The sequence below is a fragment of the Halichoerus grypus genome, chromosome 1 (assembly GCF_964656455.1).
Source record: "Halichoerus grypus chromosome 1, mHalGry1.hap1.1, whole genome shotgun sequence".
In the NCBI taxonomy this organism is placed as follows: Eukaryota; Metazoa; Chordata; class Mammalia; order Carnivora; family Phocidae; genus Halichoerus; species Halichoerus grypus.
Window position 1 is genome coordinate 195,952,507 of NC_135712.1, and position 18,106 is coordinate 195,970,612.

General features: G+C 42.9%; 2 protein-coding genes and 3 non-coding genes across 7 annotated transcripts; 1 reads left to right on the top strand and 4 right to left on the bottom strand.

The window, feature by feature from the left end:
* The first annotated feature begins 126 nt into the window (after positions 1 to 126).
* GLT8D1 (glycosyltransferase 8 domain containing 1) lies at positions 127 to 10,643 on the top strand. 3 transcript variants are annotated; one of them, XM_036102611.2, is made up of 10 exons: positions 127 to 267; positions 4,357 to 4,410; positions 4,494 to 4,592; positions 6,568 to 6,781; positions 8,152 to 8,269; positions 8,810 to 8,894; positions 9,059 to 9,171; positions 9,537 to 9,703; positions 9,820 to 9,932; positions 10,105 to 10,643. In XM_036102611.2, exons 2-10 carry the CDS (start codon positions 4,395 to 4,397, stop codon positions 10,287 to 10,289), a joined length of 1,110 nt encoding a protein of 369 aa, XP_035958504.1. In that variant the 5' UTR covers positions 127 to 267; positions 4,357 to 4,394; the 3' UTR covers positions 10,290 to 10,643. The 3 variants fall into 3 exon arrangements, with proteins under 3 accessions (XP_035958504.1, XP_077933450.1, XP_035958505.1); XM_036102612.2 differs by lacking the exon at positions 127 to 267 and adding an exon at positions 302 to 529; XM_078077324.1 differs by lacking the exon at positions 10,105 to 10,643 and having other exon boundaries at positions 9,820 to 9,979.
* On the bottom strand, positions 9,462 to 18,072 carry GNL3 (G protein nucleolar 3). The gene is made up of 15 exons (XM_078077313.1): positions 17,875 to 18,072; positions 16,814 to 16,872; positions 16,302 to 16,439; positions 16,072 to 16,185; positions 15,772 to 15,855; positions 14,834 to 14,966; positions 13,947 to 14,059; positions 13,582 to 13,705; positions 13,094 to 13,181; positions 12,180 to 12,354; positions 11,905 to 12,047; positions 11,686 to 11,822; positions 11,414 to 11,595; positions 11,071 to 11,137; positions 9,462 to 10,973 (listed from the first exon to the last, which is right to left on the bottom strand). Exons 1-15 carry the CDS (start codon positions 17,885 to 17,887, stop codon positions 10,891 to 10,893), a joined length of 1,653 nt encoding a protein of 550 aa, XP_077933439.1. The 5' UTR covers positions 17,888 to 18,072; the 3' UTR covers positions 9,462 to 10,890.
* On the bottom strand, positions 12,413 to 12,489 carry LOC118542427 (small nucleolar RNA SNORD69). Its single transcript, XR_004920581.1, has one exon. It is a non-coding gene; the product is annotated as a small nucleolar RNA SNORD69 (small nucleolar RNA).
* On the bottom strand, positions 13,821 to 13,901 carry LOC118542428 (small nucleolar RNA SNORD19B). Its single transcript, XR_004920582.1, has one exon. It is a non-coding gene; the product is annotated as a small nucleolar RNA SNORD19B (small nucleolar RNA).
* LOC118542426 (small nucleolar RNA SNORD19) lies at positions 14,717 to 14,793 on the bottom strand. Its single transcript, XR_004920580.1, has one exon. It is a non-coding gene; the product is annotated as a small nucleolar RNA SNORD19 (small nucleolar RNA).
* Positions 18,073 to 18,106: the final 34 nt, after the last annotated feature.

The window sequence follows — 18,106 nt, forward strand, 5'->3', positions numbered from 1 at the left end:
ACCGGCTTTTCTCGGCGAGGACCCCAGCTGCGGGGCTGCCCGGCGGTGCCTGTTCGGCGCCACGCTCCCGCGGTCCGAGCGGTGGGCCGACTTCGGGTTGTCGGAGTGCGCGACGGCCGCGGAACTAGCGGGCGGGTGGGCTCGGTCCCGAGTGCAGGGGAGGCGGACGGCCCGGCGGCGAACTGGGCCCCCGGGCCTGCGGCGCGGACGCTGAGCTGGCGGGGCGGGCCGGGGCGCGGGCCGTGGCTCCTCCTCCTCCGGCTGCAGGTAAGGGCGGCCGCGGGGAGCGTCCTAGGGGAACGGCTCGGCTGGACCCTAACGAAGGGCGGGAGGGGGTTGTCTCTGGGCCTTGGGGGAGGTTCCGGAGCGTCCCACCGCCCCCGTCGCCCCTAAGCGTAAGGGGCCCTACTGACTGCTAGAATTTAGAGGGACTACCCCAGGCCACATCCTCGAGAGAAAGGGCTTCTCCTCGAAAAGGGGACCCGCCCTTGGACGCCCCTGCACCGGTATGGGGAGATACTCCCACCCGGTGAGTCTCCAGGTTGGCCGTGCGGCATGCTCGCCGGCTGCACCGGGCCCTCCCAATAGAGACCCGTCAAGGGTTCGCTCTGCCTCTCTCTCAAGGGTGTGTCTACCTCAAAAACTTAGGCCCTGCCTTGTTACTCTGAGCGAGGTGCGGTGCCCATGTGTCGGAGAGAAACCGTCCTGGGGAGCCCTGACCTCTAGCCTCTATGCTGTGTTCCGTGTCAGGGTCACAGACGGTGGGATTCTCAGCACTCCCGGGACAGGCGGCCGCCCGCATTCACACATTCACGGTACCTTTTCTGTGCCATGCAGTGGGCCTAGGATACTGCTGTGACCAACACCAGGCTCTTTCCTTCCTAGAGCCCAGAGCGTGTCAAGGGAGACAATGGCTTAACCCCAGAAATACGTGCCAGCCAGATTTATTCTGGGATAGGGAGGCCCGGGAGATGTGGGAGCTAAGGGCAGGTGCAGCTGAATATGGGGTTTGGGAGAGTCTCCCATGAGTCCTGAAAGCCAAGTAGCTAGCCAGATGAAGAGGTAGGAGAAAGTGGATGTATATCCTTAGTGCCTTTCCACCTTTCAGCCTGGCAGAGACCTAACCGTCTTTGTGTTGTATGTAGAAATAGACCTATCCCTCTTTGTTACTACCCCCCCACCCCCGCGCGACCTTTTTAAGTTTTATTTATTTAAACAATGTCTACACCCAACATGGGCCTTGAACTCACAACCACGAGATCAAGAATCGCTGGCTTCTGAGACTGAGCCAGCCAGGCATCCCTGTGTTATCCCTTTTTAAATGCACTTCATAGTGTGGCAGTTGCTGTAGAGGCTTTAATGGTATTTGAGCTATAAGATATGAGAAAAGGAAATTGCCTGTCTGGTTCCATTTGAGAGAGCTCTTTGTTGGAATCCGTGTTGGCCCTTATGTTGAAATGTATTTCATTATCAAAAATGATGTTCCCTTTCTGAGTTGAGAACACCCTTGCTCCTATTTACAAGACCATTCAACAAATATCACATGCCTAATATCAGTCGTGGTTTTTAGATGGTGAGGATGCATCAGTAAACACTTTCAATGGGGTCTCTGTTCTCATAGAGCTTACATTCTAGTCTGGGAAGACAGAAATAAAACAAATGAGAGAATTTCATAATTGAGGAGGGGGTGTGGTGAACTTTCCTGATGGCCTCTGAGGGGATGGATAAGGGGACAGAAAGATGACCTTGGTCTTTGGTGACCTCAAGAAGATCAGTTTGAATGGAACAGTAGGGACAGAAGTCTGGTTGGAGAGGAGGAGAGGGAGTGGAGCTAGAGATGCAATTTTTTCAAGGTTTTAGAGTGAGGGGAGCAGGGAAATGGGTCTGTGGATCAACTGGCATGTGGGTAATGGTGTTTTTTTTTTTTTTAATTAACTGGAAGATAGAAAAGCATAATATGCTGATGGGTGTGATCCAGCAGAGGGAAAGTGCTGAAGCTGCACCAAGGAAACAATCAGAGGTTAGGTTACAGAGTGTCAGTGGAATGGCCTTTCGTGGGACTACATATTAACAAGAGGGAAGGTGGAAAGGTAGGCACAGCTGCCAAGAATGTGGGGACTAATGCAGGTAGCTAGCAAGTTAAAAAAAATGGTTTTCTTTCTCCCTAAGATTTCTTCACCCATATTTCTGGATATGCCTGCCTTGGTTGTATGCGTGTGTGCATGTTTTGTGAGTGATTTGGGAATGTGAAGGTTTTATTTATAATTTCCAAACAAAAAACATGAATTTCCATAGTGAAAAATTGAATATGGCTGATCACATTGTTCACAGCTGTGTACTCTTAGAAAAACACAGCCACTATTACACATCCCAGGGTCTATGTAAAGTTTTGAGAAATCTTTCTAACCACATCAGTGAATTTCACTACAAGGAATAGCACCAGGAAAGGAAATCTGGAGCAGACCTATTCATAATAATTGGCATTTTGCATATATATAACTGTGGAAGAGTTTTAGAGGTAAGTGGTTTCTGCCCTGCTGATCTACTTAAGTACATCAAGTACCTGCTAGGAGTGTGGTTTTTTGTGTGTAGGTAACTGGAATAGCACAAATACATACACCTCTCGGGCACCTAAGTGGCTCAGTCGTTAAGCGTCTGCCTTCAGCTCAGGTCATGATCCCAGGGTCCTGGGATCGAGCCCCGCATCGGGCTCCCTGCTCCGCGGGAAGCCTGCTTCTCCCTCTCCCACTCCCCCTGCTTGTGTTCCTGCTCTATCTCTCTCTCTCTGTCAAATAAATAAATAAAATCTTTAAAAAAAAAAACAAAAAACAACAACAAAAAAACAAATACATACACCTCTCAATCCACTATCTGTAACTGTTAGTGGACATTGTTGAGCTAAAACATTGTCTCTTGTACCATTAAGTAAATGAGATTTATTCGAGGGGGATCGTTTTTTCCAGTCTTGGTGGAAATTGGCTCTAAGCAGCAAATGCTACAGTTTTGTCCAGCAGCTCCTGGTCAGCCAGTTTCTGTAGGTAAGGCTCAGCTCACCATGTGATAGAGGCACACTGCTCAGGGTATAATGTGTGTTCTTTAGAGAAGTAGTTCATTGGTATAATGTACTTTATATGTACTGCTGTAGAAAGAAATGAGAGGGGGAGACTGTGTGTGTTTTAGATTATTCTTAGGAGTCTTAAATTATTTTCTCCCAAATTTGTAGTGTGACTGATAATCCCCAGTTTTTAAAACAATCCTTCAATATCTTTCTCTTTTTCAAAGGTCTTGAGAAATCAAGTGTCTGATAGGGACACACTTCTACGATGAAATTAATTCAGACTTCCTTTGATTTTAGAAATATGCTATAATTCAAAGTGCTTTGTGAAGTTAATAGCCTTATGTAAATGTTAGGTACTCCCATGGGGGAGGATGAAGTAGAAAAGGGTAAAGGTCTCAGAGGTAAGATCATAATATCCTGGATGCATAAAATCTTTTAAGGTAACATTATCCAGACATGTTGTAGAAATCTGATCATTTAATTTAGTTACACACACATTCTCATTTGATTGTGATTATTTTAGATTTTTTTTTTTAAGTAATCTCTATACCCACTGTGGGGCTCAAACTCACAACCCCTAGATCAAGAGTCACATGCTCTACTGACTGAGACAGCCAGGTGCCCCTATTATTATTATTTTAAGATTTTATTTATTTGACAGAGAGCACAAGCAGGGGGAGCAGCAGAGGGAGAGGGAGAAGCAGGCTCTCCGCCAAGCAGGGAGCCCGATGCAGGACTCCATCCCAGGACCCTGGGATCATGACCTGAGCCGAAGGCAGCCGCTTAACTGACTGAGCCACCCAGGCACCCCTCTCTGCTATAGTTTTGAATGAATTTGGAAAATGCTTTTCTCTTTAATTCCAATTAAAGCCGAATGGGATACAACTCAGAACAGGGATGTTTTGTACCAATGAGGCTGACCTCAGGTTTTTTGATCATAGATAACTGAGTCCATGTCTAATTTAACTAGGAATTTTGAGTAGAAATTCATTCAGAAAACATTTCCATAGTGGAAATGTATTCTACCAAGTATTCCTCTTGGTAGAATTTATTTTGCTTTTCATCTGGTGACATTTAATGTACAAAGCTATCTATTTCTCCCACGTTATTTGCAAGTATTTTATTATCATGACTACTATATAAAATTCAGATCTCAATTTGGGTTCTTGGAAACTATTAATTCAAAATGAGTTTCTGGCAGAAAATACTGTTGTTTCTACCTGAATAAGAGTGTTGAGGCATTTTGATGGTAATTCTCACGTACCTGCTGACTTTGGGGGCTTGTTTTTGTCTTGTAGGGTTAAAAACTAGTATTTATATAAGACAGAAGAGAAAGATGTCATTCCGTAAAGGTATGCTCTTTCTATAAATTACATTGTTTTTATAGCTGCTCAGAAGGTAAAGAGATGTAATGCAGGCTTTTCCTGTGTTTCAGTAAACATCATCGTCCTGGTCCTGGCTGCCGTTCTCTTCTTACTGGTTTTGCACCATAACTTCCTTGGCCTGAGCAGTTTGCTAAGGAATGAGGTTTCAGGTATGGGAGCCCTTACCAATGCCTTGGCATCTGTTGAGGACCCAGAGTTCCCTGTATCCCAACATTCTAAGTTACATTACTAGGCTAAAGGAAAAGGAAGTCTTCTTGTCCTTACAAAAGCTGTTAGACTCTGGGAAAGGGAGTGGTGGTACTCTGGCTCTTGCAGCCCCATCCCCCACCCCTTCTCCTGTTGTGTGGAGATTTGTTAAGGGTTTGATCTGACGGCAGATCCCTTTTCACCCCATCAGAGGCCTGAGGGGAGCCTCTGTGGGCTGCTGTCTGCTCACACTGCAGCAGGGCAGGGCTTCAGAAGGTGGGGACAGGTGAGTGACGCTTCTCTTTGATGCCTGCCCTATTTACTAGTGTCAGTGTGGTTACTCTCCTTTAACCTGTGGAAGATATCACTAGGACTCTAGTAGAAACACAAAACCATCAAGCCTAGCAACTGATTAAAAAAATCACTTTATAATTCCATTGTCAGTTCTTCTAAATTAGTTGTTCATATTGCTCCTGCTTTGGTATTGAGGGATGTTTGAGGCCTTACGATGTTTGTCAAAAATCATTTTGGGGTTGCCACCCACCATAGTTGACCACAGCAAGAAAAGACTAATAGCCTTCCCCTGACCTTCACTGAGTGCTCTGATAGCATGTTTTATAACAGTGTGTATTTATATATATACATATTCTATGTACATAAAGGAATGTATGTTCTGGTGGGAACATTTATAAAAATGAAAAGAGCATTCAGGCTCCATGAGAATAATTTGTTCACTCCTTTATCTCCCGTGCATATAAATGATGGCCAGTACACAGGAGGTGCTCAATAAATTTTCATTGAATACATGATTTCATTACTTAGAGATAACTATCATTAAAATTTTGGCATAGTACCTTCCTGGGTTTCTCTTCCTGTGTATATAGTTTTTCTGTTATGAGATTATGCACTTTATAAACTGCACATGACAGGTTTTCCATGTGATTGTATCTGAAGCAAGTCACCATGATGGTAGATACTCCTCATACATAATTTTAATGCCCCATAGCTTGTTTCCACAAGAAATAGTCTTGGTACAATGACTCAGACTCTTTTTGATGGCACCCCCACAAGAAACATGTTACATATAGCACACAAGTATACATGTGTCCTTGCTTATTGTCTACCCTTCATGATGGCAGAGATTTGTCTGCTTTATTCATGGCTACAACCCCAGTGCCTACATACTGCCTTCCACATATTAGGTGCTCAGTGTTCAACGAATGTAAATGAATGAATATATATTATAAAAGGCAGAAAAGAACCCTTATGAAACAGTACTTAGGAGTTGCTGTGTGTGATGCAGTCTGATACTTTTCTAATTCTATTCCAATTCAGGAACTGTTTTCCTACTCAAATTCGGATTGTGACCCACTGAATTGATTTTATGCCTATTATGGGACATAATTCATAGTTTGAAAAACAACTGTTTAGTTTCTTTCTAGGTTTTCACAATTATAAACAAACTTGTGACCTCTGATTAACTTCTCAGATTTGTCCTTAAGAGAGGACAAGGGGAATTACTGGCTCAGAGGCCAATATACCTGTTTAAAGTTCGTTTATTTATTTAAGTAATCTCAACCCCTGATGTGGAGCTTGAACTCACGACCCTGAGATCAAGAGTTGCAGTTCCCCTGACTGAGCCGGCCAGGTACCCCCCATTTAAGGCTCTTGACACAAATTGCTAAAATACATTCTAGAAAGATTGTTGTATTCCCACCAGTAGTGTATCAGAATTCACTCCATCGTTTTTTTTTTTAATGCTTCTGCTTTTCCAAAAGCCTTGTTAAATATAGGAAAGAGTTTCTGAGCTATATGCCTCACATTATAATGAGGGGAGAACGAGGTAAGTATAATTCCCACCTTACCTCTTTTCATGTCTTGGGCTATCAAAAGCTCATGAGATTGTATCACAATGCCTTCCTTGTGTGTTCTTTGCAGATTCAGGAATTGTGGGGTTTCAGCCCATAGACTTTGTCCCAAATGTTCCCCAACAAGCTGTAGACGGGAGACAAGAGGAGATTCCTGTGGTCATTGCTGCATCTGAAGACAGGCTTGGGGGGGCCATTGCAGCTATAAACAGCATTCAGCACAACACTCGCTCCAATGTGATGTTCTACATTGTTACACTCAATGGTACAGCAGACCATCTCCGGTGAGCTCTGCTTGCCTGATGATTCTGCTTCTAGAGGATGCTCTAGAACAGGCCAGCTGCCAATCCAGGAAATGTTTTTATTCTTTATGTCTGTATGTATATGCTTTTTCTATACAGTTGGAATTATACCACATAAAAACTGCACATATGACGTATTTTTCCATGTGATTGTATCATAAACATGTCCCTATTGTAGGAGAAACAATACAAGGAATTTGTGCCAAGATGTAAATCACTGTGCCATATACACATTGTTAACTCAAGCGGATACTGTTTTGGTAATGAGCTTCTCGATGAAAGAAGCAATATGTTGATTTATATCCTGTTACAAGTTCCTTATCTCATGGACATACCCTGAGTAGGTCCAGAGTGGGATGGGATGGGGGAGCAATGGCAAGGTGGTGTGGTGAGGTGAGCAGACACTGAATCCAGATCCTGGCTCCGAGTGACTGGGGAACATTACTTTACCCCTTGGAGCCCATTTCCAGATCTCTAAGTATGGGGTGAAAATATCCAACTTAGAGGATTATTGTGTTGCAAATGAGAAAATATACAAAAAACACTAAGAACATAATCATTCAGTAAATGTTCCTTACTACAATTATTGTAACTAATCATAGAATCCTAAGCTGATGAACAAGAGCTCACCCAGGTCTTAAAAATGCTCTGAATTCAGATTTATGAAATTCAGTCAAAGAAACATCTTTTCTAACAGGTTAACAGTTGTCAAAGTTCTAAAACATTTCTGTCCTTGTGGCTTTCTACATGGTTCATGTTTAGTCTGTGAAAATTGTGACGACTTATTTTTCCCATTTTATCCAAAACCATCTAAAATAATGTAAAAACAAATACTGCATTAGAATAGCTACAGAAAAAATGTGCAGTACTTTAGAGAACATAGACTTTTCTTAGAGACAGTACCTTAGACTCAGGTGGAAGAATTAGTCATTACAGTGAATTAATGAGTCTATAATAGCATGATTACCACTTTGTCAATAATTAGCTTTCACTACCATCATATTCTGACTTCACCATGTATTTGGAGAGACAAGAGTCGGACCACATGTGGTGATGGGACATTCTCAACTCCACAGAGAGTTTTTCTACAGCAGTGATCCCAAGTGTGAGCCCGGTGGGAGCACTATTCATCACCACAGAATTGTGGTTCAGGCAGGGACTTGGATGGGCACACCCTCACTGCAGATGAGGAAACCAAGATTTGCAGAGGGGAAGGGGTGAACGGGCTTTAAGATACCTATCTGGTCGCCAGGGTTTCTCTTACATTATGCCCTTGGAAGGCACAAAGAGAAGGCTGCAGTCTTGGGGACGTGGTTATATACAACTGAAATTTGGTGCTTTATTTTCATCAGGTCCTGGCTCAGCGGCAGTACCTTGAAAACCATCAGGTACAAAATTGTGAATTTTGACACTAAACTTTTGGAAGGGAAAGTAAAGGAGGATCCTGACCAGGGGGAATCCATAAAACCAGTGAGTTCTGTGCATCCTTGTTTGTACTTGGGAATATAGTTGACTCTAGAACAACACAGGTTTGAACTGCAAGGGTCCACCTATATGCAGATTTTTTCAATACAGATTTTTGTTGATATAGTACTGTAAATGTTTTCTCCTTGATTTTAACATTTTCTATAGCTTCCATTATTGTAATGCAGTATATAATTCATGTAATAAAATATGTTGACTGTTTATATTCTATGTAAGGCTTCTAGTCCACAGTAGGTTATCAAGTTTTGGGGGAGTCAAAAGTTGTATGTTGATTTTTGACTGCCCAGGAGGCTGTTATCCCTAAACTGTGCATTGTTCAAGGGTCAACTGTATTAGGAAATGACTGGAATACCTGGGTAACTGGGTGCACTGCAAATAGCTCCCTGGGGGCCAAGGTGGGGCAGTTCTTAAAAGAGACCTTCAGCGGTCTTCTGCATGGGTACAAAAAGCATTCTGGGAGTTCCTAATAAAGGCTTAGCCACTGACGAATCCTATGCCAATGCCTCTTTCCTTTTCCTTTCCCAGTTAACCTTTGCACGGTTCTACTTGCCAATTCTGGTTCCCAGTGCAAAGAAGGCCATATATATGGATGATGATGTAATTGTGCAAGGTACCAAAGACTGTTCATTGGTGCTGTTCTCTGTCCAGTGTGGGAGGTTGTGGTTGTTTTATTTACGGTATCCTGTAAAAGGTCATCCTAATTGGGAGGAATGGGCATCTTGAGGCAACTCAAAGTGTAAATCTTTTGTAAATCTTACACTTTGTCTATTTCAGGGGATATTCTTGCCCTTTATAATACACCATTGAAGCCAGGACATGCAGCTGCATTTTCAGAAGATTGTGACTCAGCCTCTACCAAAGTTGTCATCCGTGGAGCAGGGAACCAAGTGAGTTACTTATTCGTTATCTTGTACAGACGCTCCACACTCTATAATGCAGGGTAATGGGGGGACGGCAGCAAAATCAGGAAGCTCTTTCTTTTTTGCTGCGTTTTACATTCCTCAGTTCATCCCAAAACTCAAGGTTGCTTTCCTATGGATTGGTCAATGAACTTGACAACCTAATTCTCCTTGAACATCTAGCTTAGTATGTTTATTCTAGGTTTCTACTCTAACTTGGAATCCGAGATTTCACTTTACATGGAACCCTCTGCTGATATCCAAGTAGTTTAATAAGCAGGTTTTTTCTTTATTAGTTATAGATCTATTCTGTTTGAAGCAGTAAATATCTATATATCCCATTTGTGTTTTAGTACAATTACATTGGCTATCTTGACTATAAAAAGGAAAGAATTCGTAAACTTTCCATGAAAGCCAGCACCTGCTCATTTAATCCTGGAGTTTTTGTTGCAAACTTGACAGAATGGAAAAAACAAAATATAACTAACCAGCTGGAAAAATGGATGAAACTCAATGTAGAGTAAGTATATAGCTGACCACACTGTGAAGACCCTTATTTCAACCCTGGGGGTCTTACCTTAAGGCTAATTTGTCAGGATTTTCCACTAACACCTTACATTTGTCATCTCTCCTAAGAGAGGGGCTGTACAGCAGAACACTGGCCGGCAGCACCACCACACCTCCCCTGCTGATCGTATTTTATCAACAGCACTCTACCATCGACCCCATGTGGAATGTCCGCCACCTTGGTAAGTCAGAAAAATTCACCAAAAGGCCTAAGCTTATAAGGAATTAACTGAAGGACTATCCTCAGGGACGGGATATATCTAATTTCCTTTAAGTTTTCTGCAGTTTGATGTAGCATTCTTATTTCTGACTAGTACCAGTACAATCATTTGGCTCTTTTTCTCTCAATGTAAGGTTCCAGTGCTGGAAAACGATATTCACCCCAGTTTGTAAAGGCTGCCAAGTTACTCCATTGGAATGGTCACTTTAAGCCATGGGGAAGAACTGCTTCCTATTCTGATGTCTGGGAAAAATGGTATATTCCAGACCCGACAGGCAAATTCAGCTTGATCCGAAGACATATGGAGATCTCAATATAAAACAAAACATAATTTATACTATAAGCAATTCTCAGGAAATCCTGGAAGACAGTATGTGTGGGAAGTAACAGTTGCAAGGCTTCAAAGCCTATCTGTCTGCGGCAGCCCATGGAAAAAGGGACATTTCAGCTGGGTAAAGAGGACAAACTATCCCAGCTAGCAGTCAGCTTCCCAGACAGACTATAAATGTCTCCATCTGCCTTACCAAGTGTTTGCTTACTACCGTGCTGAATGACCAGAGGTAAACGGACTGACAGGGATGGTACAGCTAGTTCAACACTGCTGCTTGGTTTTAATTTTGTAACCTTAACCTGTGGTCTGATCTGTTAATAAAGTGAAACCTACATTTTTCAATAGGTATCTGATTTTTTGCTTCCAGATAATTAACTATACTTCTATTCACTCATCGTGTAAGAGAGGAGTTGTCTTCTTCTAGAATTTAGACACTTTCTACATTGCCTTACTTTTTAAAATGAACGTATGATACATACTTACAAAATTTAGTTTACATCATACTGTAACAAACTGGTACATAACACACAACAGCTTAGCAGTCTGTTCAAAATGTTAAAAAGCCACCTTATAAAAGGACAAGGTTCTGTTATACATAGTCTGTGCTGAAGTTGTAAGCATCATCTTCCTCTTCAGTCATTTCATCTGAGATGTAAGATGGTGCTGACTCATCTATATTGGAGGAAAGAAAAGAGGTTTAAAAAAAAAAAAAAGGCAATTCCATACCATGCTGCTTTGTTAGTAAATCCCTCCACCCAAGTTGCCCCACCTGCTTGAGACTCCTCAGGCAGTGCCTCCCAGGCCTCTTCTGTCCCAGACATGTCTAAGCTCTTTTCCTGTGGGACAAAGAGAAATAGTACAAGATTAGTAGCCCTTGTCTGTTCATTAATCCAAGGAATTACATATCTGGAAAAAGACTCTGAAGTTACACATAATGGGACACACAAAATTAAGACTAATGATTGCAAGCCTTAAATACTTAAATCTTAAGGAGTTTTTTTTGTAATCTGTTATGAACTGTTTAATTTTTCCCTTCAGCCCCTTCCCATTTGTTAGACATTTTAATGCTAGAAAACTTACTTCAGCTTAAGTAACTCATGCAACATACTTACACCAGCTGCTGCTTCAACACTTTCCTGGTCACTGTCAAGGTCATTGTAGTTCTCCCCCTCCTCCTGCTGCTTCTCTTTCTGTTTTGGCAGTTCTTCAGGTATGTCCTTTTCCTCAATTATTCCATTTGTCAGACCCGAAGACTGGAAAAGGATGCTGCTGGCTAAACGAGGGCCCCTGATAGCTAGGGAAGGAACACAGCGTTCATGTAAACAGAGGAGACCTTTTATTTGCCTGTCAGCTAATGAAGACTGCAAACACAAGACTTGCTTACTACGTATGCTGTGTGCATTGTTCTTTTCCAGTTCTTCCAGATTAAGGCCCTGTTTCATCTTTGTCACAATGCCCTCATTAAAATGTGGAGAAGGAGTCCAGGATGTAGGGGGATGGCAATAGTAACCTAAGGAAGCACTGGTATTAAAAACAAGATTTGTCAAAAATCAGTTCCTTCATTCCATGTGATCCTCAAAACGCCAACAGAAAGAAGTGTTACCCCGTCCACTCCGACCACATCAGTTTGGCAGCACCTTCTGAATTTGGACTTCCACCTTTTTGGTGCAATCCTCTTCTCTGAGCAAGCGATGTAAAAAACTCCACAGGATTCTTAAAGTCTGGAACAGTAAATTTCAGTACTACCTTAAAAAAAAGAAAAACCAAAAAGGTCATTCATGTGATATAGTGTAAAAAAAAAAAAACCTTGAAAATCTTCTACTTAAAATGCTTATGATGAAAGAGAAGACAGAACTCAAGGGAAGGGGGTTCTTCTACCTGTCGAGCATCAGCCTGGGACAAGATGGCACTTGCAGCCTCCACTGGTTTCACCACCTCAATACTTGCTGGACTTCTCAGAGCAAGTGTGCTGGCAGAGTTAAGTGGAGACACAATGAAACTTGGACTGTCTAGGACTGTGATTTGTTTGTCCAGGGGGACAACCTGCATGCACCTGGAACAAGAGGGATGGTAACTGATAGGAGCACTGGTTTACCTGAAGGATGAGAGACAACACGAAGCTCAGGGTTGGATTGAACAAACTCAGCACAGTCTGTCAGATCCAGTTTATCATCATTTGCTTCATGTTCATCTGAAACTCTTAACAGTGTTCCTCCCCTACTAAAGAGAAACACTACATGTTAGAGCTTATGTGTTGCCCTAAACACATGCCATTTCCTCTGCCATGAAAATTTCCCCTCCACCTGGCTTTTTTTTTTTTTTTTTAAGATTTTTTATTTATTTATTTGACAAAGAGACATAGCGAGAGAGGGAACACAAGCAAGGGGAGTGGCAGGAGGAGGGGGAGAAGCAGGCTTCCCACGGAGCAGGGAGCCCGATGCGGGGCTCGATCCCAGGACCCTGAGATCATGACCCGAGCAGAATGCAGATGCTTAACCATCTGAGCCACCCAGGTGCCCCCACCTGGCTGACTTCAATTCAGAATTGGGTTCAAGCATCCCTTCTGAGGCAGCTTCCCCTTCTCTCAATCTATTTGCTTGTCTTTCAAACTAGATGTGAGCTATTCCACTCTAATCAATTCTTCCCTAAGTCTAGCACTGACTTAACCCTGTTCCTTTCACTGACACTTTTAAAGTAAAAATAGAAAATGGTCTTCCTTAAGCTATCCAAAACAAAATAATTATTTACTCATCTATAATGAAATATCACAATTATGGAAGAACTCACTTTACCTTGTAAGCCCCATGGATACACCAACATTACATATCCGTTCTTGTTTTAAACTATTGATGATGCTGCTTTTCCCCACATTTGGGAAACCTACAAATGGGAAATCCACAGAACAAAAGGCATTATGTATTGGTAATTATAAAATTTCCACTGCCTTAGGTTTGCCTGATGTTTACAGCAAGATCAGAGTTGGATCTGAGTGTCTTCACTTCAACACTAAGACCAATCTTAGCATCTTCATTTCTTGCACAAGTAATCAAAGAGCAGGAAAAGATGATTAATTCAAATAAACCAAGAACTTTCAGAAGTCAACTTCCTACAGTGCATAGCACTGAAATAGGCAGCAATTAAAATTTTTGTGTTTGATGAAGTGGGCAAGAAACTAATGTTTGAATAAGCCCTTTATTGAGCACCAACCCAAGACACTGTTAACATGAATAAAACCTTGGCACTTAAGAGAGAAGACAAAGTGTGTTGAACTGAAACTCACCAATTACTCCAACCTGAATGGCTTTGCCACAAGCCTCCTGAAAACCTCTGAGAAGCTTCCAAAGGCCGTCTTTCCCAACACAGACTTCGCTTTTGAATGGAGCTCTCTTCCTTACCTTCAAATGCTAAGATTCCATATAATTAGTTTAATTACTTCTGATAACCCACCCGAAAAAACCCAAGCAATCTGGCTCTAGAGCCCAGCTATTAAAATCACCACATTATTATCTTTCAGATTATCTCTGGATGAAATCAGAGTTGGATCTTTGAGTTCTCATTTTTTAATCAAGATCTTATAAACTCATCATATTTCAGCCATCCAAAATCTGAAAGAACCGTACTTCCCACCACTGACTGAAAGAGTACCTTGATTATCTTGCCCTTGTCCTTCAGATTTGTTGAGGCTCTGAACACCACTGTTGGTAATTCCTTCTTCAAATAATTTAGCCAGTTCTCCAAATTCTCCTTTGGTACCAAATCTAATAGGGATTAGGAATAAGACACATGCTACAATTTGGTCACTTTGTTGACATGAATATGCACTATCTGATAAATTTTGGATTTTACTCTGGTTTGCCTCTTCAGTTTTTTCAAAAGGATTTAAGTGGAAGATGGGAAGAGGGTAAGCTCCCTACCATGCTGCCCTTATCTTAACAGTTCAGTATCTACACCTCAGTATTTCTTCAATTCCCTTCTGCACGGCTCACCCTTTCAGAATTAAGTCAACCTGTAGATTATGACCCTACAAGCTTAACTCTAGAGCTGTGTTTCCAGAATCAGCCACGTTACCTGAGAGTTACCAACAGTAACTGAATGCCATTCTTACTTTCTGCTTCACAAGTTTCTATTCTGGGTTTTCCTGGCCCTGATGCTCAAACCAATGTTTCCTAAGTGCACTTCATATAAATATTGTCATATATAGACTTTATGCAGATATGGGGAATATGGCAAACTACCATCACTTCCTATGTGCAATATATTGCACAGTAAGCTGAGTAGAGAAGCTTACACTCTTAAATAAGACAAGATGGTAAGTACTGAATGGCAAAAGAACAGTAGAAACCTGCTAATCATTTACAGAAAATACCTCCATCCCATTGCCCAGCACTGTCTTTGGCAACAAGACCATATGCACTGGCTTTACTGAGGTCAGAGTTGGATCTTATCAGTCTTCAGTGAAAATCAGACTGCTCACATATTTTCCTCATACCTCACTAGTGCATATGGAACATAAAAGGCATCCCTTTGCTCACCTGATTTATTTAATACAAGTACCAGCTTCTTCTGTCCGTCCTGGATAATGGCCTCTTCTACCTGGGGACACCTGCAACCAAGTGGATCTCTGGCATCCAGCACCTCCAGTACAACATCTGAGGCTTCAATCACCTGTCAAGGCAGAAACTTATCAGAGGAGCATCCCTTGCTCTGGCAACACCCTCCATACAAGTATACTGACATTTTCCACTTTGCAGCAGGGTGAGCTCAGAGTTGGATCTTACGCCTTCACCTTGGCATGAAGAATGTTCACATGTTCATCATTTCTCACAGGAAAGTAAAATATAGGTTTGCTTGGAAGCCTCTGGTCTCCCATCAAAGTGGATTTCAAAAGTGGAAATACCTCCACTGTCTGAATCTATAACCCTCCAATAGTGAATTACATAGTTTGACAGGCCCCCCGCCCCCCCCCCCCCCCCCCGGCCCTGCCAAGAGCTGCTGAGCAGCAGTCATGTTCTATTCAGAGGGGAGTGAGCCTGGGAAAACGGGTATTGGGGATGGGAGTTCTGGGGAGCAACTATGCCAAGACACTCCCTTGACTTCACTTAGGTTTCAACAGAGTATTGTTTCCACACTACTTGCTCTAATGTATTTTCCTCTATTTTAAAAAACCACTATCAACACGTTACTTTAACACAAAGTACCATTTTGGTAAATGAAGCTTATAGGGAACTGTTCCTGTGCAAAAATTTTAAACCTTAAGAATATTTCAGTTAAACAGAAAAGGCCCTAAGTAGAATAAACCACAATAAAGAAATAAAAATAAAAACTAAAAAGCGGAATAAGTCAACTTGCTAAAGGATTCATCTAGCTCAAGTGAACTCCACTTCCACATTTACAGGGTTGGTGTCAGAAAAAGAACTCTAGCCTTTTCAACCTCATTACCATTTTTAGACACTGACCTAGACTAAAATACCTTTTTAAGTTCCTGACAATACAACTTCTTCGGATTCTGTTTGCCCGACTTGGGTTTGTCCTTAGCTTTGCCCTGCCCAAATTCCTGGAAGATAAAGACAAGGGAAGAAGGACACAAAATTAGCACTTTAGGTGCAACCTGATTCTCCATTTTCCATGGCTAACTAGGGGCACTGCAGGTGATATTTCTATTAATAAAAGAGTTGGAACTCTCTGTCCAAGAGGCACAGCAGCCCCTGCCCCGGGTATGTGTTTTTACGTCTACGTCAGAACCCTCATTCACAAAGATACTTAATCCTACCTTCTTCACAGGTTCCAAGTTAGACGGCTTAACACCAGGGTTAGTTTCAAGTTTTCTTTTCTTTTCCTGTTCCTTCTGCCTGTCAAGTTTCTGCTGCTGTTTTAGTTCTTCAAGCTGTGTCCAAGCCGTAAGAGAAATGGGTGAGCCAAAGCAATATCTGGTGTTATTTTACTTTGAAAAGCTACACATACTCACACATCACTTGTTCAAAGTTTGAATTAACATCTTACCCGCTGTTTCCTTAGCTCAGCTTCCCGAAGAAGAGCTTCTTTAAAGGGAGCACTGTTTGGAACTCCTGGGTCTTTTCTAGGCTTTTTGTGACCCCGTTTTTTAGCCTCCTTCCTCAATTTTCGATGGTGCTCTCGAACCTATTATAATAAAAATTCTTGTGAGTACCTGGCTAAAATTGGTTATACGCACAAAATAACCTAGAAAAGTTAACTTGTAACCATATAGAGAGCATACATATTTATGTATAAAACATAAATGCAAAAAAAATGTCATCAGGAGACTCTTTGCAGACATTAACATGTTGATCAGAGTTTATAGACTTATCACCAAATTACTGCACTTTCCCACAGCTATACTCCTGATGTCTAAGAACTTGTGCCCACGGACAGTCTATTTAACCTCAATTTCATGAGGTGAAATCCTATTAATCCAAACCTCCCAGTGGGGGAGAGGTGGGGCAGAAATCAGTTTTGCATTATTTTAATATAGCTCTTCCAAGCAGAGCACTTACCTTTTTTTGGATTTTATACCGCTTATGGCAGGTCATGCGTTTACTTGCTTTCTTTAACTCTACAAAAAAACCCATCGCAAAACAATTAGACACAAGAGATCCATTTGTTTAGTTTTTAGTGCCTGCTCGGGGGTCACGTCCCTTTTCCCATTTAGCAATTAACTCTCAAACCTAATTTAAGAATCATATATGGTGGATAATAAATGTAGGCCATTCTAAAATCTCGGGACAATTTGACACAGTATATCCGGAGCAGAGCCCAGCTTCCTTACGCCCCCTCTTCCCATAGTAGACCGAAATCGCACACAGGAGCATGAGACCCAAAACAGCAGGCACTTCTTGTCACACACCGTGAATCACAAGTTAGGACCTGACAGTGGATTTCAGAGGTGGCACTCAAGACCTCGCTAGGGCCAGACAACGTGGGCCAAGGGAGGAAAATGCTGGGCCCGCAACCTGGCTCAGACACTTTATGCAGGAGGCCCAGGCTTCATCTTCACTTTTTTTTTTTCTTTGAAGATTTTATTTATTTAGGCGCCTGCGTGGCTCAGTTGGTTAAGCGTCTGCCTTTGGCTCAGGTCATGATCCCAGGGTGCTGGGATGGAGTCCCGCATGGGGCTCCTTGCTCAGCGGGGAACCTGCTTCTCCCTCTCCCTGCTTGTACTCTGTCTCTGTCAAAAACTCCCTCCGTTTTTTTTTTTAAAGACTATTTGACACAGAACAAGAGCAGGGGGAAGGGCAGAGGCAGAGTGAGAAGCAGACTCCCCGCTGAGCAAGGAGTCCACGCAGGGCTAAATACCAGGACCCCGGGATCTTGACCTGAGCCGAAGGCAGCCGCTTTACCGACTGAACCACCCAAGCGCCCCAGTGAAATTCACTTTTGTCTTCCTTTCGTAAAACAGGCCGGCGGTCAGCGTGGGGCCTTCCAACCCTCGCTTCTACTGGGGACCAGCGCGACGGCCTACCCACAGGCTCCCCCACTCCCACATAAGAGCGCCCCGGTGGTTCGTCAACCATTAGAGACAGAGGCCCCTCCACACCCGCTCTCCAACCCCACTCACTCGGTCGCTTCATACTGGTAGTGGCAAGGGCAGTGCCAGCAGTGACTGTAGGGGCAGCAGCAGCAACAACGTGCCTCCAACACAGCCACGTGTAAATTGCGGCCAAGCTCGAGCGTCACGCACTGACGCTACCGCCGTAAAGAGCGCCGCCGCCCGCTCGCGTGCGCGCGCACGCAGTGTCGTGCGGAGCCGGGTTCGCTTGGCGGCCGCGGGACTGGTTTTGCGGCGGCAC